Consider the following 18,687-nt stretch of genomic DNA (forward strand, 5'->3'; position numbering starts at 1 on the left):
TTCCTATGCGTGTCTACTCAGAAGTAAGTCCCATTAGAGTCAGTGGGGCTTACTCCCAGGAAAGTGTGGCTGGGATTGGGCTGTCACTCCTTTGCAAGCCGCCCAGCAGTGGGAAGAGCAGGCGGCCACGCAAGCAAGCAAGCCTGCCTGCCGCCCGCTCGCTCGCTCTGGCTGCTACTCCAGGAAGAGGAAGGAGGAAGCGACTGCCTCTCCCCGCCCCGTTCGGGCTGACGACAGAGCCGTGCGCTGCGCTGCGCCGCAGCGAGAAGCCACGTTGACAAGCCCGGAGCGGGAGGAGCGCCGCGAATCGTGCAGGGCTCTGCGTTCCAGGACGGAGGGCTCTGCGGACAGGCGTTCCGGCGCGCGCGCAAAATGTCTTCGCCGCCTAAAGTGAAAGCAGAGACTCGGGCCGGACACCCTCCCGCTGGTACCGCCGATCTTTCCTCTCCACACCTCGCCGCTTCTTTTCTGCCAAGCTGCTCTTTGTCGTGGGGGGAGGATGAATGGGGGGCAGGAAGGGGGGAGTGCCACTTTCAGAGTGGACCCTTTGGGAGCCAGGAATGTGTTTGTCAGCCGGCCAACAGCACAGTCCTGTGCGTGTCTACTCAGGAGTAAGTCCCACTGTGTTGAAGGGGGCTTACTCCTAGGAAAGTGTGCATAGAATTGCAGCCCAACAGATCAATCCTATGCATGTCTACTTAGAAGTAAATCCTGTTGAGTTCAGTGGGACTTGCTCCCAGGAAAGTGTGCATAGAATTGCAGCACAACAGGTCAATCCTATGCATGTCTACTTAGAAGTAAATCCTGTTGAGTTCAGTGGGACTTGCTCTCAGGAAAGTGTGCATAGGATTGCAGCCCAACAGGTCAATCCTATGCATGTCTACTTAGAAGTAAATCCTGTTGAGTTCAGTGGGACTTGCTCCCAGGAAAGTGTGCATAGAATTGCAGCCCAACAGGTCAATCCTATGCATGTCTACTTAGAAGTAAATCCTGTTGAGTTCAGTGGGACTTGCTCCCAGGAAAGTGTGCATAGGATTGCAGCCCAACAGGTTAATCCTATGCATGTCTACTTAGAAGTAAATCCTATTGAATTCAGTGGGACTTGCTCCCACGAAAGTGTGCATAGGATTGCAGCCCAACAGGTCAATCCTATACATGTCTACTTAGAAGTAAATCTCATTGAGTTCAGTGGGGCTTGCTCCCAGCAAGATGTGCAATAGGCTTGCAGCCCAACAGCAAAGTCCTGTGCATGTCTACTTAGAAGTAAATCCCACTGTGTTCAGTGGGGCTTGCTCCCAGGAAGATGTGCATCTGAGTGCAGCCCAACAGCACAGTCCTGTGCGTGTCTACCCAGAAGTAAGTTGCATTGTGTTGAATGGGGCTTAGTTCCAGGAAAGTGTGCATAGGATTGCAGCCCAACTGCTCAATCCTATACATGTCTACTTGGAAGTGAATCCCATTGAGTTCAGTGGGGCTTGCTCTCAGGAAAGTGTGGATAAGATTGCAGCTCAAGTCTTTTAAAGGCTGTATTTTAAGGCTGTAATCCTGTGTACACTTCCTTCTTTCTTTGAACAGAATGGGGCTTCCTTTTGAGGAAAAATGCATAAGATTCGGCTGTAATCTTGTGTGTGTTTACTTGGGAGTAAGTCTAATTGAACACAGGGTGGCTTTACTATCAAGCAAACATGCTTCTGGTCAGGCCGCATAATTCAGCTGTCATTTATTCCCCAATAGGCAAAACCTCATCTGACTTCTTTGTGTTGGTGGTAATAGCAGCCTACCTCCTCGCTTTAAAAGAACAAACTTTTCTTCTGAGCTAAAAGTGACTTTCTGTAGACGGTGCATGGACATGTTGAGACGTCCTTGGAAAAATGGGACTCTGCCCCTCCCGTGCCACGTTGTGATTGGTTTGGTGTTAGAACAAAGTTGGGCACGCCAACCAAGAAAACAGATCTCTCCTTGTCTGGAAAAGGGCCAGCAAAGTGATAACAGATCCTGGTGTTGGGTTTGTTCCTGTGTGAGGAGGTCCAGCCCAGTTTTTCTAATCTCAGAAACACTGCAGAATAACCAGATGCTGGGACATCCTAAATCGGGTTGCAGCAAATGCATTTCAGTAGGCATTCTGTCATTCAGTTTAGAAGCTCCCCAGATGTCATTGTATAGTACGTACTTCAGATCTTCCCCAAGTGTGTTGTTTAATATAGCATTGGCTATGATCATATGTGCTTTATTTCTAAAACTTAGATCCCAATCCTATCCCTGTTTGACTTGTAAGAAAATCCCAATGGGTTCAATATGGTTTACTTCCAAATTAGTGTGCATAAGACTGCAGTCATGCATTTTTACTCAGAAATAAGTTGCATCAGTTTCAGGGGGAAACTTTCTCTAGTAGAATGCAATTCTGTGCCCTTTTTACAGCCCAGTTCTAACCAACTTTCCAGCTCTGATGCAGCTGCAATCCAGCCCTAAGGTAAGTGGACAAATGTTCCCTTGCCTTGAAGAGGCCTCTGTGACTGCCCCCCTCCCCACAAAATGCAGTACACACTCTGTTGGCACAGTTGCATCAGTGCTAGAAATTGGAATAGGATTAGGCTGTCAGTTGCATTCTCTGCAGTAGCAGTATGTGAAGTGACATTAGTAAAACATTAAATAATATTCCTCAAAAAGAATTTACCATGTCTTAATGGTAAAGATTAAAGTAAAAGCAGAATTTCAGCAGTTTTTTCTTATTTTGTTGCTGTATTGGAACATGGCAAGTTAGTGTTGTTTTTTTCTTTCACATTTTACTGTTGGAAATTCTGTTTCCGAAAGTTGGGCAACAATCAGAGCTACAAGACTGTAATGGTTTTATATTCACATATTGATTCATCCTTCAACAGTCGTTCAAAGCAAAAACTAGGTAATTTCCACAACAGTGTGTGCTGTCAGTGAATATAGAGCTCTGTTCAAGCTGTCAAACTTGTTAACCTTTCGACTTAAGAAATCATCAGCAACAAACAAGAATCTGCACCTGCTGCGGAAGTCAAGCAGCGACTGAAAATCACTGCTCCCAGGGAGCATGGTATACATACACACTCCCCCCCCAACAGCAAGTGGAAAGTAGAGATGCTCAATTAATATCCAACACAAACCACAAGGGTAATCAAGCTCTTTCCTCCTTCCTGAGTATTTGTACAAGAGGGAGCTTCTGAACTGCCCCCCCCTTCCTAAGGTGGATTCTGGTTACCAGAATTTGTGGACCCTGGGCTCTCTATCAACCACTGAGCCAATAGGACTAAAGCTCTCTTGCTTAAATAATATTTTTAATCATCTTTTGTCCTGCCCACACCTGCATGCCCCATATTGGGCTGTTGATTGGCAGTGAGGGGCAAATGGGCAAGCTGCATGGTAGGATAAACTTAGAGGGGGGACAAATTCAAAAAACCGAGAAACGTTTGAGTTGGCTTTCAACTTTTGGCTGCCGGGGAGGAGAGGGGAAGCACACTGTAGTTGTTGAATATTTGCCAATATACTTTTGTCTGGTTTTACCTCCTTTCAGATGTAAATTGGCCCACAATGTCTGATGTCTTGGATTAGTGTTTAGCAGTTGGACACAAAATGGCATCTCCTATGCCCAGTGGGTAGATTGACTGAAAAAATATCTGCTTTAGATATTTGGAAAAAAAAATCTTCCAAACTCTGTGAGAATGAGAAGAGGGAATGAACTCTTGGCATTTTGCCTTGTTGTAGTGCTCTTCTATCTTTAATGAGAATCATAAATGAAGGGGTGGCAGCAAATGTGTTTTTTTTTAAGCAATACTTTAGATATTTCCTTGAGTATGTAAAATTATTGTGAAATTGCATTTACAGGACTTATACGCCAACACCTCATACCCTTTTGTACCTAACTACATAACTCATGTGAATCATTCCCTTGGCACATTTTCTCTGCAAATGTTCGCTTTAGTTTTTTAGGTACAATTTAAAAGCAAGAAATTTAAAGTCCTTCAGATAATTATAGACAGCTTTTAGTAAAAAAAAAAAAACATAAAACAACATAGGAAGAATAACAATTATAAGTGATTTATAAGAGATTATAAATTCTCAGCTAAAAATATCTCTCTATGAAAATATTTTTCAAAAAGGTCTTTTTAAAACTTTTTAGTTAAAAGTTTTTATAAATTTCTGCAGGGAGAAGCTATGGCAGACTTCAGTAATGCACTAGTTCTAAACAGGTTTTTAAAAAAAAACAATTTTAAAAAGGATTTGCAAGTGTCTGTAAAGGGATACAAAAGGAGATCCATTTGCACTTACTTGAGGTAAGGCAGTAAATGCTCCCTTACCCAGTGGAGACTCCCAGTGCTAGCCCAGTGCAGATAGGATACATCAGTCACCATTTTGGTGCCACTGCAGGCCTGGGCACTGGCGAAAATAGGATTGGGCTACCCAGCTGTAATCCTATTTTACCAGAAACAAACACCCCTACCATCCTTTTTCTGTTCACTTGCCCTTTTCAAGTGGCTGCTGTGACTGTCTATAATCCCAGCAATTGTATGCAGCACTTGCAGGTCACAGTCTAGCACACTGTTAAGTAGGCTTCAGCTCCATTAATCTTAGTGGTATTTAAGTGCACATAATTTTGTACAGGATTGTGATGTTCATGTGCAGTTTGAAAATAACAAAAGACCACAGCCTGAATAGAATTTCCAATCAATTCAAGGGAGTAATGGGTTTTTGTTAACATACTAATGGTAATAGTCGCCTGTTGCAATCATAAGTCCTCATAGATGAACAATCACAAGTCCCTCTAGAAAAATATATAGAAATAAACAAGTGCATATCCAGGCAGCCTGAAGAAGATAGCTAATGTGTTTCCAGACAGTTCAGTGGAGCATGTTGATTGTGTAAGCCTGGTAAACAAGTTCTTGAGCACCAGATAGGCACTTTCAAAAAGCAATGTGAAGGTTTCTCACACTAAGTCCTGAAGACAAGCCTGTCTCATGTCTAGAGAGCTTTACATTGTCTTGTTCATTCTGTGTATGAAGTAGACTGTTATTGTTCCTATTTAATGTGATTTGGAATTGAAACTGGATGGTTGGTTGTTAATTAACAAGAGTTTATACAAATCACAGTTCCTTAGTTTGGACGTAATGGGAAAATCATGGCTTGTTACGAACCACTAATGGAAACTTCCAAAATCCTTTCCACTAATGGAAACTTCCAAAATAAACAAATGGGGGACTGGGCTGTATTAACCCATGGCCAGGCCCCTAGGCTTTCAGGTATTCTGGGTCCCCTCCAGCACTTCAGTCTTCCACCCCACTACCACTGGCAGCCTGACCCTGGTTCGGTAGGTACTAGACTGCAGTACATAGCCCTGTATCCATTTTGAGGGTCTCTCGATGAATTCTATTCACAATTTTTAAATATTTATTTATTTTATTTTATTGCCTCAGCAAAAAAAAAAATGACAGACCCCTAGTCCCTGCAGGGCCCCTAGGCTTCAGCCTAGTCAGCCTTATGAATAACACAACCCGGGCTTGTTGCAACTCAGTATCATCACAAGAAATCTTGTTTGCTGTGATGTATGACCCAGGCTATGGGTAGGCCAAATCTGCCCCATGTTGGCTCTAAGCTATTGCAAGCATGTTTGTTCCTGTTCGAAGTCAACCCGCAGGTGCTCAGACAAGACGTGCATTTCTCTGGCAGATCTGCAGAATCTCCCCCTTCCCTTTATTTTTTCATAGTAACTCTGAAGGGAGTTATTGTTGAAGAGTTTTTGATGCGTCTCAATCTTTGAGAAAAGAGGGAGCTTGTTCTATGAAGCTATTGTTATTCGGGATGATGAGCATTTTATGAACTTATGAGTTCAGGAATCTGTATTGAGGGATGTTTCACAGACCCCCACAGGGGAATTGTTTGCTACTTCACAAGTGCATTTCAGGTCTGTGCGTGCATTGCAGATTAATGTTGGCTTCCATGTCATTTGATTGCCCTCCCACCCACCCCTGCTCCCTGGGAGATGAATCTGTGGATTGGGAGTTTTTCGTTCTAAATCCAGACAATATTATTGCCACCTAAAATATAGTTCACAAGGCTCAGTGGGAAAATGTTTCTGACATGAATTTTTAAGTGTCTTGATTTGTTTCACAAGGAAGAACTTTCTCTGTGATAGCTTTAAGAATTTGATTTTTGCTAAACTAGGTTGCCACTGTCCTTATCTGTTAAACTCATTGTAGCAATTTGACTTAGTAGGAGTGAAACTGAGTAGAACTGAAAGCCCAAATTCTGTTATTGGAAACTGTGAAGAAATAAAGTGAGATAGTAGCGCGGCTTTAAAGTAAAGTTTTTCATTTTGGTGCTCTTCCTAGGAGGCTTGGTACTGGGCTCAGCCCTGATAGCAGATGAAAAGGTTTGGGGATGTATAATGTAGACTGTAATGTTGTTCTGTGACTACTTAAAGCTGTCACGTTACTCCTACCATTGGTCTGTCTAGGTACGGTTTGGTTACTGTATGCTTCTGAAATGCAACTTTTAAGAAATGAAAGCTATTGTTGCAGCTCTTATCTTGTCTTTAGTTAGTATTCTTTTCAGGAGCTTGATGAACATGGTTTCTATTTCACTTTTGCCTGCAGTTCTACCATTCATAAAAAATGTATATTTTCTTAAAATAAGCAAAAAAAAATCACATTTATATAATCGTTAATGTGGTATTCAGAACATTTAGATGATTGGAAGTTTGGATAAGCAAGGATGGATTCGGGCAATCATTCACAACACTAACTGTTCCCATATTTAGGGGAGCTTTCCAAATACAGTATCCTATAAAGAAGCCTGGGTGTGGATTTTTGGGGGTGGGTGGGTGGAGGATTTTAATGGGGTCAGAAATTGGAAGAAGAGTACAAATGAATTTTCCAAGTTCTGTGAACAAGCTGTCACATTTGAAGCTGTCACATGACTCGTAAAATGGTTGTACCATGGTAGTTGCTGCCAACTGGCAATGTTTATTTAAGATTTCAATAGGAATTCTTTTTCGGCAATACCCCCAAGATATTTTCAGCTGAAGACTGAATTTGAATCCTTTGCTATCACTGAATCTTCCTCCACATTTTAAAGATATATCACCCAGGTTCCCCCTTAGTACTAGCCTGTGGGATTTGAACTCATAGCCTTAGTGACCCATTCAAAATGAAAGTATGCCAAGCTGTGAGTATTCCTGTGTAGATTTCCTTAGACTCATTTATCAGATGACCCAATGCTTTTGTTTAATGTTTCATGTGTTTTTAATCTTAAATCTGTTTATCACCCAGTATATCTGATTGCCAATCTTCTTTCATTGCAGTCAAAGCTGGTGGAATGAGAATTGTGCAGAAACATCCACATGCTGTAGATACCAAAGAGGACAAAGATAAGGATGATGAGGAATGGGAAAGCGGCAGCAGGTAAAGGAACTTCTGTAATGTATTCACCTAAGAGATAAAGTTGCAGCTAAGCATGCGCATGTGAAAATCAACAGTTGCCACTGTCCAGTTGCCAGGGTGATTAGAGTGACAGTTTCGATAAATCACATTGATTTTGCTGGCCCTTGACATGTTTGTGTTACAATTAACTGTTTGGGGCTGAATTGGGAAGTGATGGGATAGAGAATTGGACAAAGCCTGAAAAGAACGATGAGGTAGGGTTGTCTGAAATAGTGAGATCTTTTGAGAAATGTGTTAATCAGAGAGCTGAGTGTCTAAACATTGTTTTGATATTGTTATTGATATTACTGTTGTTGTTATTCCACAGTGCCTGGAACCCAATTTTTGTTTCCTTTAAGAGATGTAAGACAGGTGTGTGAAAATATTAGATAGGTCGATTATGAGCATAGAACTATTTTCTGAAGCATCCCAAAGTAGGCTTTAGGGGAGAATATGTAAGAAAGGAAGAATTGAGGCCAGTACCTACTCAGAAAACTCTGGAATTTTCCCTGGTTCTGAAACATTTTCGGAGAGATCCTCTGCTATTAATTCGGTAGGAATTACATTTGGCTCGATTTACTCACTTTTCACTGCCCTAGAATCATATTCAAAGGTCAGGTAGGTATTGGGGGGGGAGCAAAGATGTCTGCAAAGCAAATTAAACTTCAGAGTATTGTAGCAAAAGTGTTTTGCGTTTTAGGGCCTTTATATTTCTTAAAATCTGAAATTGTATATTTTACAAAGTAAACTGATGGAACTTGAACATAATCACAGGAAGAGGTTATTAAACATTTTGCTAAATAGGCAGGCTTAACATTCCTTCCCATTTAGACTTTTAGTCTTTTCTTAAAGATGTAGAGATTCTGCTGGGTTGAGCCAAAGGTTCATCTAACCAGCATTATTTGTCCTACAGAGACCAGCCAAGTACCTCTGGAAGGTACTTGGGAGATGAAGGCAGTACAGGTATAACCTAATTATCCACAGATTTTTCACTTGCAGTTTTACCACAACACGATGAGAAGGGCCCTTTAAGAAAAAAAGTCATTTAACAATAGCCTCATTAATGTGAGAGAGGGCAACCGGCTGACAATCCATCAATCATTCTCTCTCCAAGCACTTAGAACAGCTTCACTCCAAGGCTAGCAACCCCTCCCTTCCCTCTGAGTACCTGAAAGAAAGATAATCACTTTGCATTCTTTCCTAGCACTGAACTCTGGGTGAAGGGAAGGGTGCTGGCTTGGAGTAAAGCCTTTCTAAGCACATGGAGAGAGACTGATTGATGGATTGTCTGCCTAATGACTCTGTCTTATATCACAAAAATCACCAAGGCTGTTTTTAAATCACCTAACAAAAGGACATTGTTTTTTAAATGGATTTGCTTTAATGTGATTTTTGCTATCCATCTGAGTTCTGGGAATGGAACCCTCGTGAATAACAGGACTCAACCTGTAGCTCTTTTCCTATTTCACCCCTTTATCCAGTGGTCAACTTACTCTGAACTGCTGTTTTTTTATGATGCAGCATTCAAGGGAGCTTACAAACAAAATGCGAAGAAGGTAGCCAACACTGTCTCTAGGCCTTAGATCGTCAGAGTTTATACTATCTCTGTGTCTACAGAATTCATGTCTAACTATTCATGGGATCCTGGTCATTTAGCTGTATTCACTTTCTAGAAAAAGGAGGAGTAATTATTGGGAAGCTTTTGGCATTGGGAAGAAAGGGTTTACAACCCATGACGTTTTGTGCCAGTGCATACTTATGCCATTTGTAATGTCAACAGCACAATGTTATACTAACCCTGTAATAGCATTACTCTATCAGTAATATTATAGTGGTTAAGAATATAATTTACAAACTGAGTTCTCAGTTCAAATTTTGCTATATCAAAAACCTCAGTGGATGGCTCAGGCAAACCAGCTTCTCTCAGCCTCAAGTTTCCCATGTACAATATGGAGGTAATAATGCTGGACTGCCTTACACAGCTGTTGGAAACATTACTGGGATAATGTACATGAAGGACTTTAAGCATTTCGAAAAAATATGTGCTATACCAACAGTTTACCAAGTATAATTATTTAAGATGGGATGCCCGTGTTCTGTCCACTGGTCAGGCTGTTTCAAGTGGAATTATAGTCTTCCGAGTGCTTTCTGTGTTTTGCCCTTGAATTGCCAATCCATAATGGATAACGGCATGAAATGCTGCAAGAAGATGTAATAGCCATTAGGGTACAGTTACTCCTTTCAGTTTCTAAGTAAAGATCATTAGACAAAGCCACAAGCACAGTCTCAGTTCCATACTTGAAAGCCAGACTGACAGGAAGCCAGTAGTGTCCAAGTGTGCCTGAAATTTGAGTGGCCAAATGTGCACGTATAATCCTTAAATAAAATTTCATTTTTTAAGCCACTCATAATTTTGAGCCAGTAGCAGTGTTTAATGTTAATTCCCATGGGATCTTGCAAATCAATCAGTACCTTAGTATTGTACTCATTTCCTTCAACTCACAACAAACTCTTGGAGTGAATTAATATTTCAAAAAACGATCAGTACGTCCTTGTTTTAATTGCTGCACCACCCTAAAAACAGCATAGTATTACATGAGGGTTTATGCCATGTTGGGGTCATTTAGAACCCCAGTTCTTTGGGGATACAGTTTCATTTCCCCCATGTACACTTTATTGTACAACTTCACTTTTTGTAAAAACCCTCACGTTAAAAAAGGAACAACTCATTGGGAAGAGGTGGGTAGATTCGGAACAATGAGTTATGTAGAAAGGCAGATTTGAGAAGGGAAGAATTAGACTACTGTATGTGCTTTGGACTCCATACAAAGAATCTGCAAATGTTCTAACCTAGCATCGTAAATTGATGTTTATAATGAAACCCCAATGGAGTCATCTGTGAACTTTGCCTTGAGCATGCTTAATTTTTAACCCTAGGGGGCAAAGCCAAAAGCTTAATTTTTTTTTTAAGATCCCTAATGGCTCAGTATAGGTTTCCAGTTGTCACATTTCTCACAAAAATAACAACATCCAGTACTTAGCGTAGTTTATACATTCCATAAATGCCTGGCTGTGGTTTTGATTGGCAGTCATATGTACTCTGCTGTTGCTTGGCCATGTCATATTTATTAAGATGAAGAACTTTAATTAAACCTTAGATTAGGAATTCCTGAGAGGACAATACATCATTTTGCAAGATCATTTGTTGTCACAGACTGTGACAGGAGGGTGGAATATTTCAAGCTATTTAGATTGAAACGAGCATAGCTGTTGGATTGGGCCTCCAAAGTTATATGCATGAGTGAGACAAAGAGTTTAATATGAACGTGTCAGTGAGCGTCTAGAATTTTAATGCAGGAGAGACACGTGAAGGACAAATAGGCAACAGTTCAGTATAATTATTGAAGAGTTCATTAGCATCTGTTTATGGTTTCTAAGAAATGTAGGCATCAATTAGTTCAGCAAAGTAATATTGGGGAACTGATGGGTAATTTCATTCTTTGACCAGTGAAGATTATTTTGTGTCTCTCAATATTCCAGAATTGTTTGCTTTTTTGTCAACTAGAAGATTTGGATACAGCACATTTTAAAAAAAGAACAAAAATGCAGCTATGAAAAAATACATTTTAAAATTCAGAAAAAACTTAGCTTTCTTAATGGTAATTTGGATTCCAAAAAATGACCAAAGAGAACCATTTCTGAGCAAGATTTGACAGAACCTGATTGTCAGATTATCTGATAAACTAATAGATATAACAACCATCTGCGCAACTTCAAGAACTTTAAACAGCTATTCCTATACAGTCTGATTATTCATTAATTTCCAAGATGAGGCAGATGTGATTTTTGCAGCAATCATTGCAATTGCAATTGGTGTTTATAACTATGTTCTGTGAGGTTGCATGCAGTCCTTGCAGGAGAGAAAGGAAGCTTGCACAAGGATACTTTCCTCCCCCTTCTACCAAGAGCATCGGCATTAACCTCTAAAAGATGTTCTTGAGGGTTGAGTACTCTCAAAAATAGGGTAGGATAGAGCATGGTGGGTGGAGGGTGGGGGGATTGCCAAAAATCAGATGCAGGCATTTCACAACTATCCATAATACTGTATATAGAGCGGGTTGTGAATGAACAGTTTACTTTCAGGAGTACATTTGAAACCAGTGCCAGGTAAGAGTTGTCCCTGACCATATACATTGCATAGAATTTATTTTAGTCCAAGTTAAATTCTTTGATCAGTTCTTTCCACCTTGCAAAGTTACTCCACAGAATGTATCAAGCACTGAATGTTCATGAAATGCATTATAACCAAATAACTTTGAAACATGTAGATAGCCATGCATGAAAATACCCTTATTCAGGGCTCTTTTTTAAAAAACTAAAATATGTGATAAAGAGCAGTGTTTCTCAAACTTTTCAGGAAATTTACTCCCGAGGTAAGTCTTTGCGGGGAAGGGAGCAAGGGTAAGGGGGTAAAGGGGGTTGTTTGTACTTACTCAAGGCTTCTGCAAGCAGCAGGAGGTGTGGGGAGCCCCATGCAGCCCTCTACAGGGCCTCCCAGTGCTTGGAATGTTCAGAAACAGCTAGTGCAAACCACTTCTGGTTTGCAAGCACAACCAGGAGGTGGTTTGCACTCACTGTTACTGAACATTCTAAGCATTGGGAACCCTGCAGAGGGCGGGGCTTCCCGCACCTCCTGCTGTTTGCAGAAGAGTAAGTACAAGCACCCCCCCTTCACCCCCCCTTAGCAATGCGATCCTGAGGATTGTGTCGCTGCCTTCGCCCTTTCCCCCGCCCCTTAAAGGGACTTAAACTCAAGCTATTCTGTCATCTGTCAAAGCATGGGTATGAATGAATGGAAGATGGAGGGTATGTCCTTCACCAAATTTAAGAAGTTGACAGGTGAGGTTATTTACTCATGTTCCCAGATCTCCAAAACCCCCTGGTAGCTGCTTTTATTCTTCATCCTAACCTAATAGGTCATTGTTGTATTGTGGGGACTTCCTGGCAAAGGCAAGTTTTGAACTAGGGAATTCCCAATTCATAACTGGCTGCGCAATTGAAATGTCTTGCTGAACCGGCACAGCCATTCCTGCACCGGCTCAGAGTGCCGCAAAGGTGCTGTAAAGCACATTTGTGACTACTCGTGAGCCAGCATAGCTGGCTCAGAGGCCTGCACCCCAGCACTGCATCCAGGAGCAGTGCCGGCTAGACACAGATAGGCTCACGTTGACCAGCACAGGCGCATGAGGATGGTGACGGGGAGGTGACATTTCTGGGCAGGGGGGAGCGGCATGGGGGCATATTTGACCTGGAAGGGGTAAGTAGATATATCCCCTTATCCCTCCGGGCTATGCAGGTTGGGATTGGACTACCCATCTTCAAGCTTCTAATTACCTAGATTCCATTGAAAAGATATGCCAGAAGTTTCCACAACTCATAGCTACCCAGCATAAGCCACTTCAGTCTCACTTTGGTATTAGAACTGGTATTAGGCAGAGGAGAAAAGAACCTGTGGGGAAGGTGGGACAACAGTCTGTGGGAAGATATGCCTTGGGTAGGGTAAGTGTGTGGAATCCCCCACACAATCCTTTTGCTCTATAAATTAGACCTGCACGTCCTATTTCATATGTGATTAGGGCTGGCCCAGTTTTAAACAAATGGTTTGCTGTTGGCATTTCTAGTTTGTACTAGAATTGTCTAGTACAAGAAATTGTACATTTCTTGTCTTCCTGTTGTTTTTTCCACCAGTCTTATTTTAGGTACTCTGAAGTGTTTTTAAAATCTCTCATGTCAAGGCCTTTGACCCATTGCCTTGTTGCAGATCAGAGTCCAAACCTGAAGAAGTTCACACTCTGGTTTACACTGTTGGAATATAAGGAGAAATTATGCCAAATTATTCAGATGAATTATCCTCCTTAATGCTAACTGTGTTTTACAGACACCTGTTCTCAGCCTCTAGGCATGTTGATAAGCAGTACAAATAGTCAAGGTGTACTGTGTACTCCCAGCTTCTGAAGGTACTGTAGTACAGATTGTTCCAGTTTCTGTCTTGGTTCTGGGTTGGTGCGTTTCAGAATGACCTTTCTGTTATCTTACCTGTGAAGGTCACTGCATTTTGCAGGCTTAAAACTTTGGCTCAGTTTTCTGTAATGCTGCTTTATTCAAGGGCATGAGCTGTCTGTACTTACTCTACTTTCCAAAGTATAGCTCTCCATCACTGTGTTGTATTCTATCTGTATCTCAGAAAAGGGGACATTTGATTATTGCTTTTGGTTGATGGAGGTAGGAAAATGTTTAATTGTTTAGGAATTTCTCCTAGGTCAGATTCCAACCCTTTCTAGTGTATAGTGATGTTGAAATCAGCAAGGATGACAGGGGCATTAGCACAGTTAACTGTACCTGGGGACATTTTGTACACCCATCTTGACATGAGCACTTCTGTTCCAGCTCCCCAGATCAAACATAAAAGAAACTGTCTGGAAGGAGCAGAGAACCCTGACATTCACTTAACCCACTGCTTCCTCTTTTTGCATACCCACCTGTTTGGCTGCTGTGAGATGCAGCGCTGAAGTGCTTTGGGATTCAGCAGTTGCTGGCCAAGTAAATAACAGGAGCCCTTCTATTCCTAGGCAGCTTTCTCTGTTGGTTATCCAGAAAGTTGGACTGCACCTGTCTCTGCATACAGTAGGTCAGTTTTGTGGGAGAAAAATCTTGATTTCTTATTTCACTGTGTGTTGCAAGCTCAGACTGCTATGTTGAGAGTTAGGAACAATGAGTGTCAGCAAATGACCTCATAAAAGTCTACTGTTGGGGTTAGGCCTTGGACAAGGGACTACATTTTAGTATTAATTGATACATCCTGCTCTTCTTTTTATGCTCTTTAGCTATCTATCCAGATGTTTCTTCCCTATATTGTTGCCATTACCAATAACTTTGATTATCTTCCTGTTATCATTATAGCTAAATTATGTTCACCTTTGCTATTTCTTGTGTGTTTCTTGTATTGCAGAGATGCCAATTAGATTTGTGTGGGAGTAACATTTCTATATGTTGATTTTGTATATAATAAGAGACCATATGATCCCATCCCTAAATGCTATAAAAGGGGTCTTTTGTACATGTAGTTGTCAGACTTTCCACTCACAGGGGAACTCTGTCCAAGAGCTCTCTTAATAAACAGATCAGTTTTCTTTCTGCTTTCTGTTGTTTAAGTTCTCCTGTAGCTCACTTGCACTTTCCACTTGCAGCTCTTTGTGACTTTTACTCAACCTAGAAAAAAACTTTAGTTCAGAAGGCATTTGGATTGAGGGTCCCCTTCCTAAGTATTCCCTCTTTGGTTTGTGAACTGCAAGTTACCAGTAATAAACATTGGCCTAGGTTTCCTTGTACAGTTTCGTACTGCAGCACAAACAGGAGATCTATATTTTAAGGTGAAAGCATTTCATATTGTCTTCATTTTAAAGAGCGTCATTGCTCCTAGTTCCACATTTTGCCAGCTGAGAAGATGAAAATGAAAATACCATTTGAGAGGTGAGAGTAAATATCCTGCATCCAGATTTTTTTCTTAGCTACTATTTGCCCTGAGATTCACATATGTTTTGTATGTAACAGGTCACTATTATCTTCAGGAGATCAAACAGCATTAGTGAAAGTCTGGAATGTTTGTTTCAATATTTAACAAACCCAGACTGAAAGAAATCCAGCTTTGATTGTATTTATGGTATTGTTGTATTTAAAAAATCATAGTAAGTTCTTGTTTTGCAGTTATTTCTACATGATTCAGTGGGCACAATCCACTGGGAAAATTCTCTGTGTATGCTGCATTGAAATGAATGGGAGTTTTAGAAGAGCACTGCCGTGCTCCTGAGCATCTTTTGTTCATTTCAGTGGGAGTTACAGAGAGGAGCTTCTTAATGGTTTTTATCCAGGGTGCTTTAACAGAGTACAACTGGGCAAAGTATGACATCCTAATTGTATATCAATTTCATTCATTGAAAAGGATGAAGGGTGTCACTATTTATGACAATTTTGACATACAGTACTAAATGATTCCAGTAGCAGTTCAGAAACGGTAGTGCTTAGAAGTAAATTTTTGTGAATGTACAGCTTTCACGTAAAGTTTTCTGCAAGCTTTTCAAAGCTTTTCAGCTACCCAAGCATATGATTTATAACCAAGGTGGTGTCTCTTTCTTATCTCTGTATTTCACAGCCAGAAAAACAGACTGTGCAGCCTGTGAAACATCCGTTTAATAAGACAAATCCCTTATATGCTCAATCTTATGACCTCTTGCCTCATGTTCCCTTAAATAAATAAACAAACTACCCTGACTTTGGGATGCTGTTGGCTCAGCACAATCACTTTACTGCCTTCTCTGTATTTAGGTTATAGTGGCAGTTCAGTCAAACCAGCAGTTTTTAAATTTGGCTGTTTTGGCTCCATTGCTCTGGATCGTATGCTTTTTGTGTAGAATGAGTTTTCTGATGACTGCCATGTTGGTGGCTAGTTGAAAGGCTTCTAACTGAAAACTCCATTGCTTCTGTGCTCCAGTGAAACTGTATTGAGCACACATAGTGAGAGGAAGTGCTCCATTTCAGGTGGGAAAGCATGTACTCCTTCTGTCACCAAGACACTAAGCACTGCAGTGGCTGGGGGAACAGACATGGGTGAATATAGAAGAAGTTCCATGTTCATCACTGTTTGCTCTAGAAAATGCTTTCAACATTGTTTCATCCACTCTCTCCTGGACCACAGTGTATGAATCACTGGATTGAAATGAAAGTTCAGCTTCTTAAAATTGAAAACATGGGAGTCTACTATTGAATGATACTGATTTTCTGTTAATGGTATACTGTTTAGAAATGATGATCTCTACTTAAAAGGCTTAAAGTCTGTTTAAGAAGAACACAAGGGAGGCATGTAGAGAACCAACCAACATTGGGTTGGTTCAGATAACACTTTAGCGCCTGAACCAGCCTCTTGCAATTTGCAATATATGCACATGTACTGTATGCACCTGTAAGCCCTGGATAGGCACAGCTAGCTGGTTGGTTGGAAATGAGGCCCCACTGATCAGCTGTGCAGCGGAGTGACAGTGATCTCATTGGCTGTCGCCTGCTCTGGACAAGGAGCATCTGGCCAGGGAGATCTGAGGCTGCTTCAACCCTTGAAATGGGAGATGCAGATGGGAGAAAGGGAAGAGAAGGCTGGAGGAAGAAGAGGAAAGTGAGGAGGAGATGGAGATGACAGAGGAGGAAAGACCAGACAGGGAAAGAGCCTAAAGAGAAAGAAACAGGACAAGAGAAAGGAAAGATACTGGAAGCTGGAAGAGAATGTCACAGAAGGAAAGAGAAGAGGTGAGGGAAGCCTTGGGTATGGAGGAGAAAGAGTGGCAAAAGAACTTGACACAACCCCACAGAAAACAGTTTGCAACCCCCAGGCTGAGAACCACTTTTCTAAAACAAAAGACAGCTAAACTGCAGAGGTGCTTTGTGCACTTCCAACAGTCATTGAACAAATGGATAATGAATCTCCAAGCTAAAACTATTTAATTTCCTGATGTTAAGTTACTTAATGAAAGAGAATTTAAAAAGTATATGAATTTTCCTATTATTGAAATCAGTATATCCTATTAAATTTTTATGTTTATAGTCTTTCCTCACTTTGGAACAAGTATTAGTATATGAATTACCACTTCAGTTCTTTTAGTACTGAGTTAAAGATAATGAACAAATTTAGTCCTCTATTAATCTATCTTTAAATATTTAATTGTGATTAAATATTTAAATTAAATTCAAGTATTGTGCTTCGAGCAATAAAGTGTGAAGAAAAAATAAAGATTGTGGGTACTCAGCTGGAAGGGAGAGCATTAGTTTTGTATAACTGTTTTTGAATGTGTTGGTTGAAGCAAATTCACTTGCACTTTGTATCGGCAAGTCATCAAGTATCTCTGACAGTTGGTTCAGATGTAATAGTGGTGATCGCTTAACCATGGTACTGTCTCACCGTTTGTGATGGGGCATGAATTCCTACCATTACATCTGTTGCCAACTTCCGTCCCTGTTGGTTCAGATCCTTGATGAAATCAGACACTGCTAAACAGTTAAGGCCAGTGCCAACATAATGGTAACCACAATTAGGCCCTTAATGCAGGTGGAGATTGCAGGTTTGAATGATCATGCATATGAAAAACTAAGGCTGTCGATGAAAATAGCACATCAGGGAGGTTACTGTTCTCCAAGATGTAGAACAAGTCCACATGTTATTTTGACCATGTGATTATGTGGTAAAAGGCTTACCTTTACTAATGCATAGGAGTAGCAGGGGGCTGTGGTTTAGAGTCAACCATTTTTAACAGGAGCCATATGACCTCCTGGGGAGCTCTGGCATATTTGAAAGGGGCCATAGACTGAAAACAGCGAAGGGGATTTTGTTTACCTGTTTGCATTGTATCCTTGTTTGACAGGGGGGCCTTGAACCTGAAAAGAACTTCTAAGGGGCTACAACCAAAAAAAGGTCAAGAATGGCTGGTTTAGATTAAAGCCATGGTGTGGAGGCAGAGAGTATTTTACATTTAACCTTTTTCTCTGCACAGCTTTCCTATCAGAATGAGCCCCTGTAGTGACTACTTACCTCTGAAAGTGCCATCTTTTTCAATGGTACTTTAAAGGTTATGTTGTTGCTTTGGGAGTAGGAAAAGGGTTAAATACCCTCTACCTCTGTGCTGTGGCCCAAATCAGCCCCAAGTGGCTTCTACGCATGAGTAAAGGGAAGCCTTTAACTATAGCATCACATGGTCAGTGTAATGTGCAGTTTTGGTCTTTGTAGCTTCCACAGGCAGGGAGTTTTGATTCTTAACTGGACAGATCCTGTTGCAGATAGCTCATGGGGGCAGAACCTTATGACTGAGGGGGGAATGTTAAAGTTGTAAGCCAGAAAGTTACAAATTTTGAAGACTGATTATAAAACGCTTTTCCAGGGCATGTTCCTCTGAAGTAGGCGATGTCACAAAAGCATGTCAGGTTTGCACTGCTCCACTTCTGACACTTTTTTTAAAAAAACAGCAGTTGTGTTACAATTTCGTCTAAATTTCTGGCCTTATGATACGCCTCCATTGAGTCTTAAAAGGGCATTGAGCTTGCTTGCTTTGATCAAAGCAGAGGTTCAAAAGAATTGGTTGAAACCTGTATAAATAGGGGTCAGCTCTGTAAGGTATTGTTAGTTTCCAAACCAAGGTAATTAAAATCGTCT

At 41.1% G+C, this 18,687-nt stretch overlaps 1 protein-coding gene across 1 annotated transcript in view; it reads left to right on the forward strand.

Moving 5' to 3' along the window:
- Positions 1 to 238: 238 nt before the first annotated feature.
- Positions 239 to 18,687, forward strand: part of DAP (death associated protein) — a 44,395-nt gene continuing 25,946 nt past the window's right edge. The window contains exons 1-2 of the mRNA XM_066626369.1: positions 239 to 427; positions 7,322 to 7,421. Of these exons, the coding sequence (XP_066482466.1) occupies positions 373 to 427; positions 7,322 to 7,421 (155 nt within the window). The 5' untranslated portion in view covers positions 239 to 372. The remainder of the gene's footprint in view (positions 428 to 7,321; positions 7,422 to 18,687) is intronic.

The sequence above is a fragment of the Tiliqua scincoides genome, chromosome 4 (assembly GCF_035046505.1).
Source record: "Tiliqua scincoides isolate rTilSci1 chromosome 4, rTilSci1.hap2, whole genome shotgun sequence".
In the NCBI taxonomy this organism is placed as follows: domain Eukaryota; kingdom Metazoa; phylum Chordata; class Lepidosauria; order Squamata; family Scincidae; genus Tiliqua; species Tiliqua scincoides.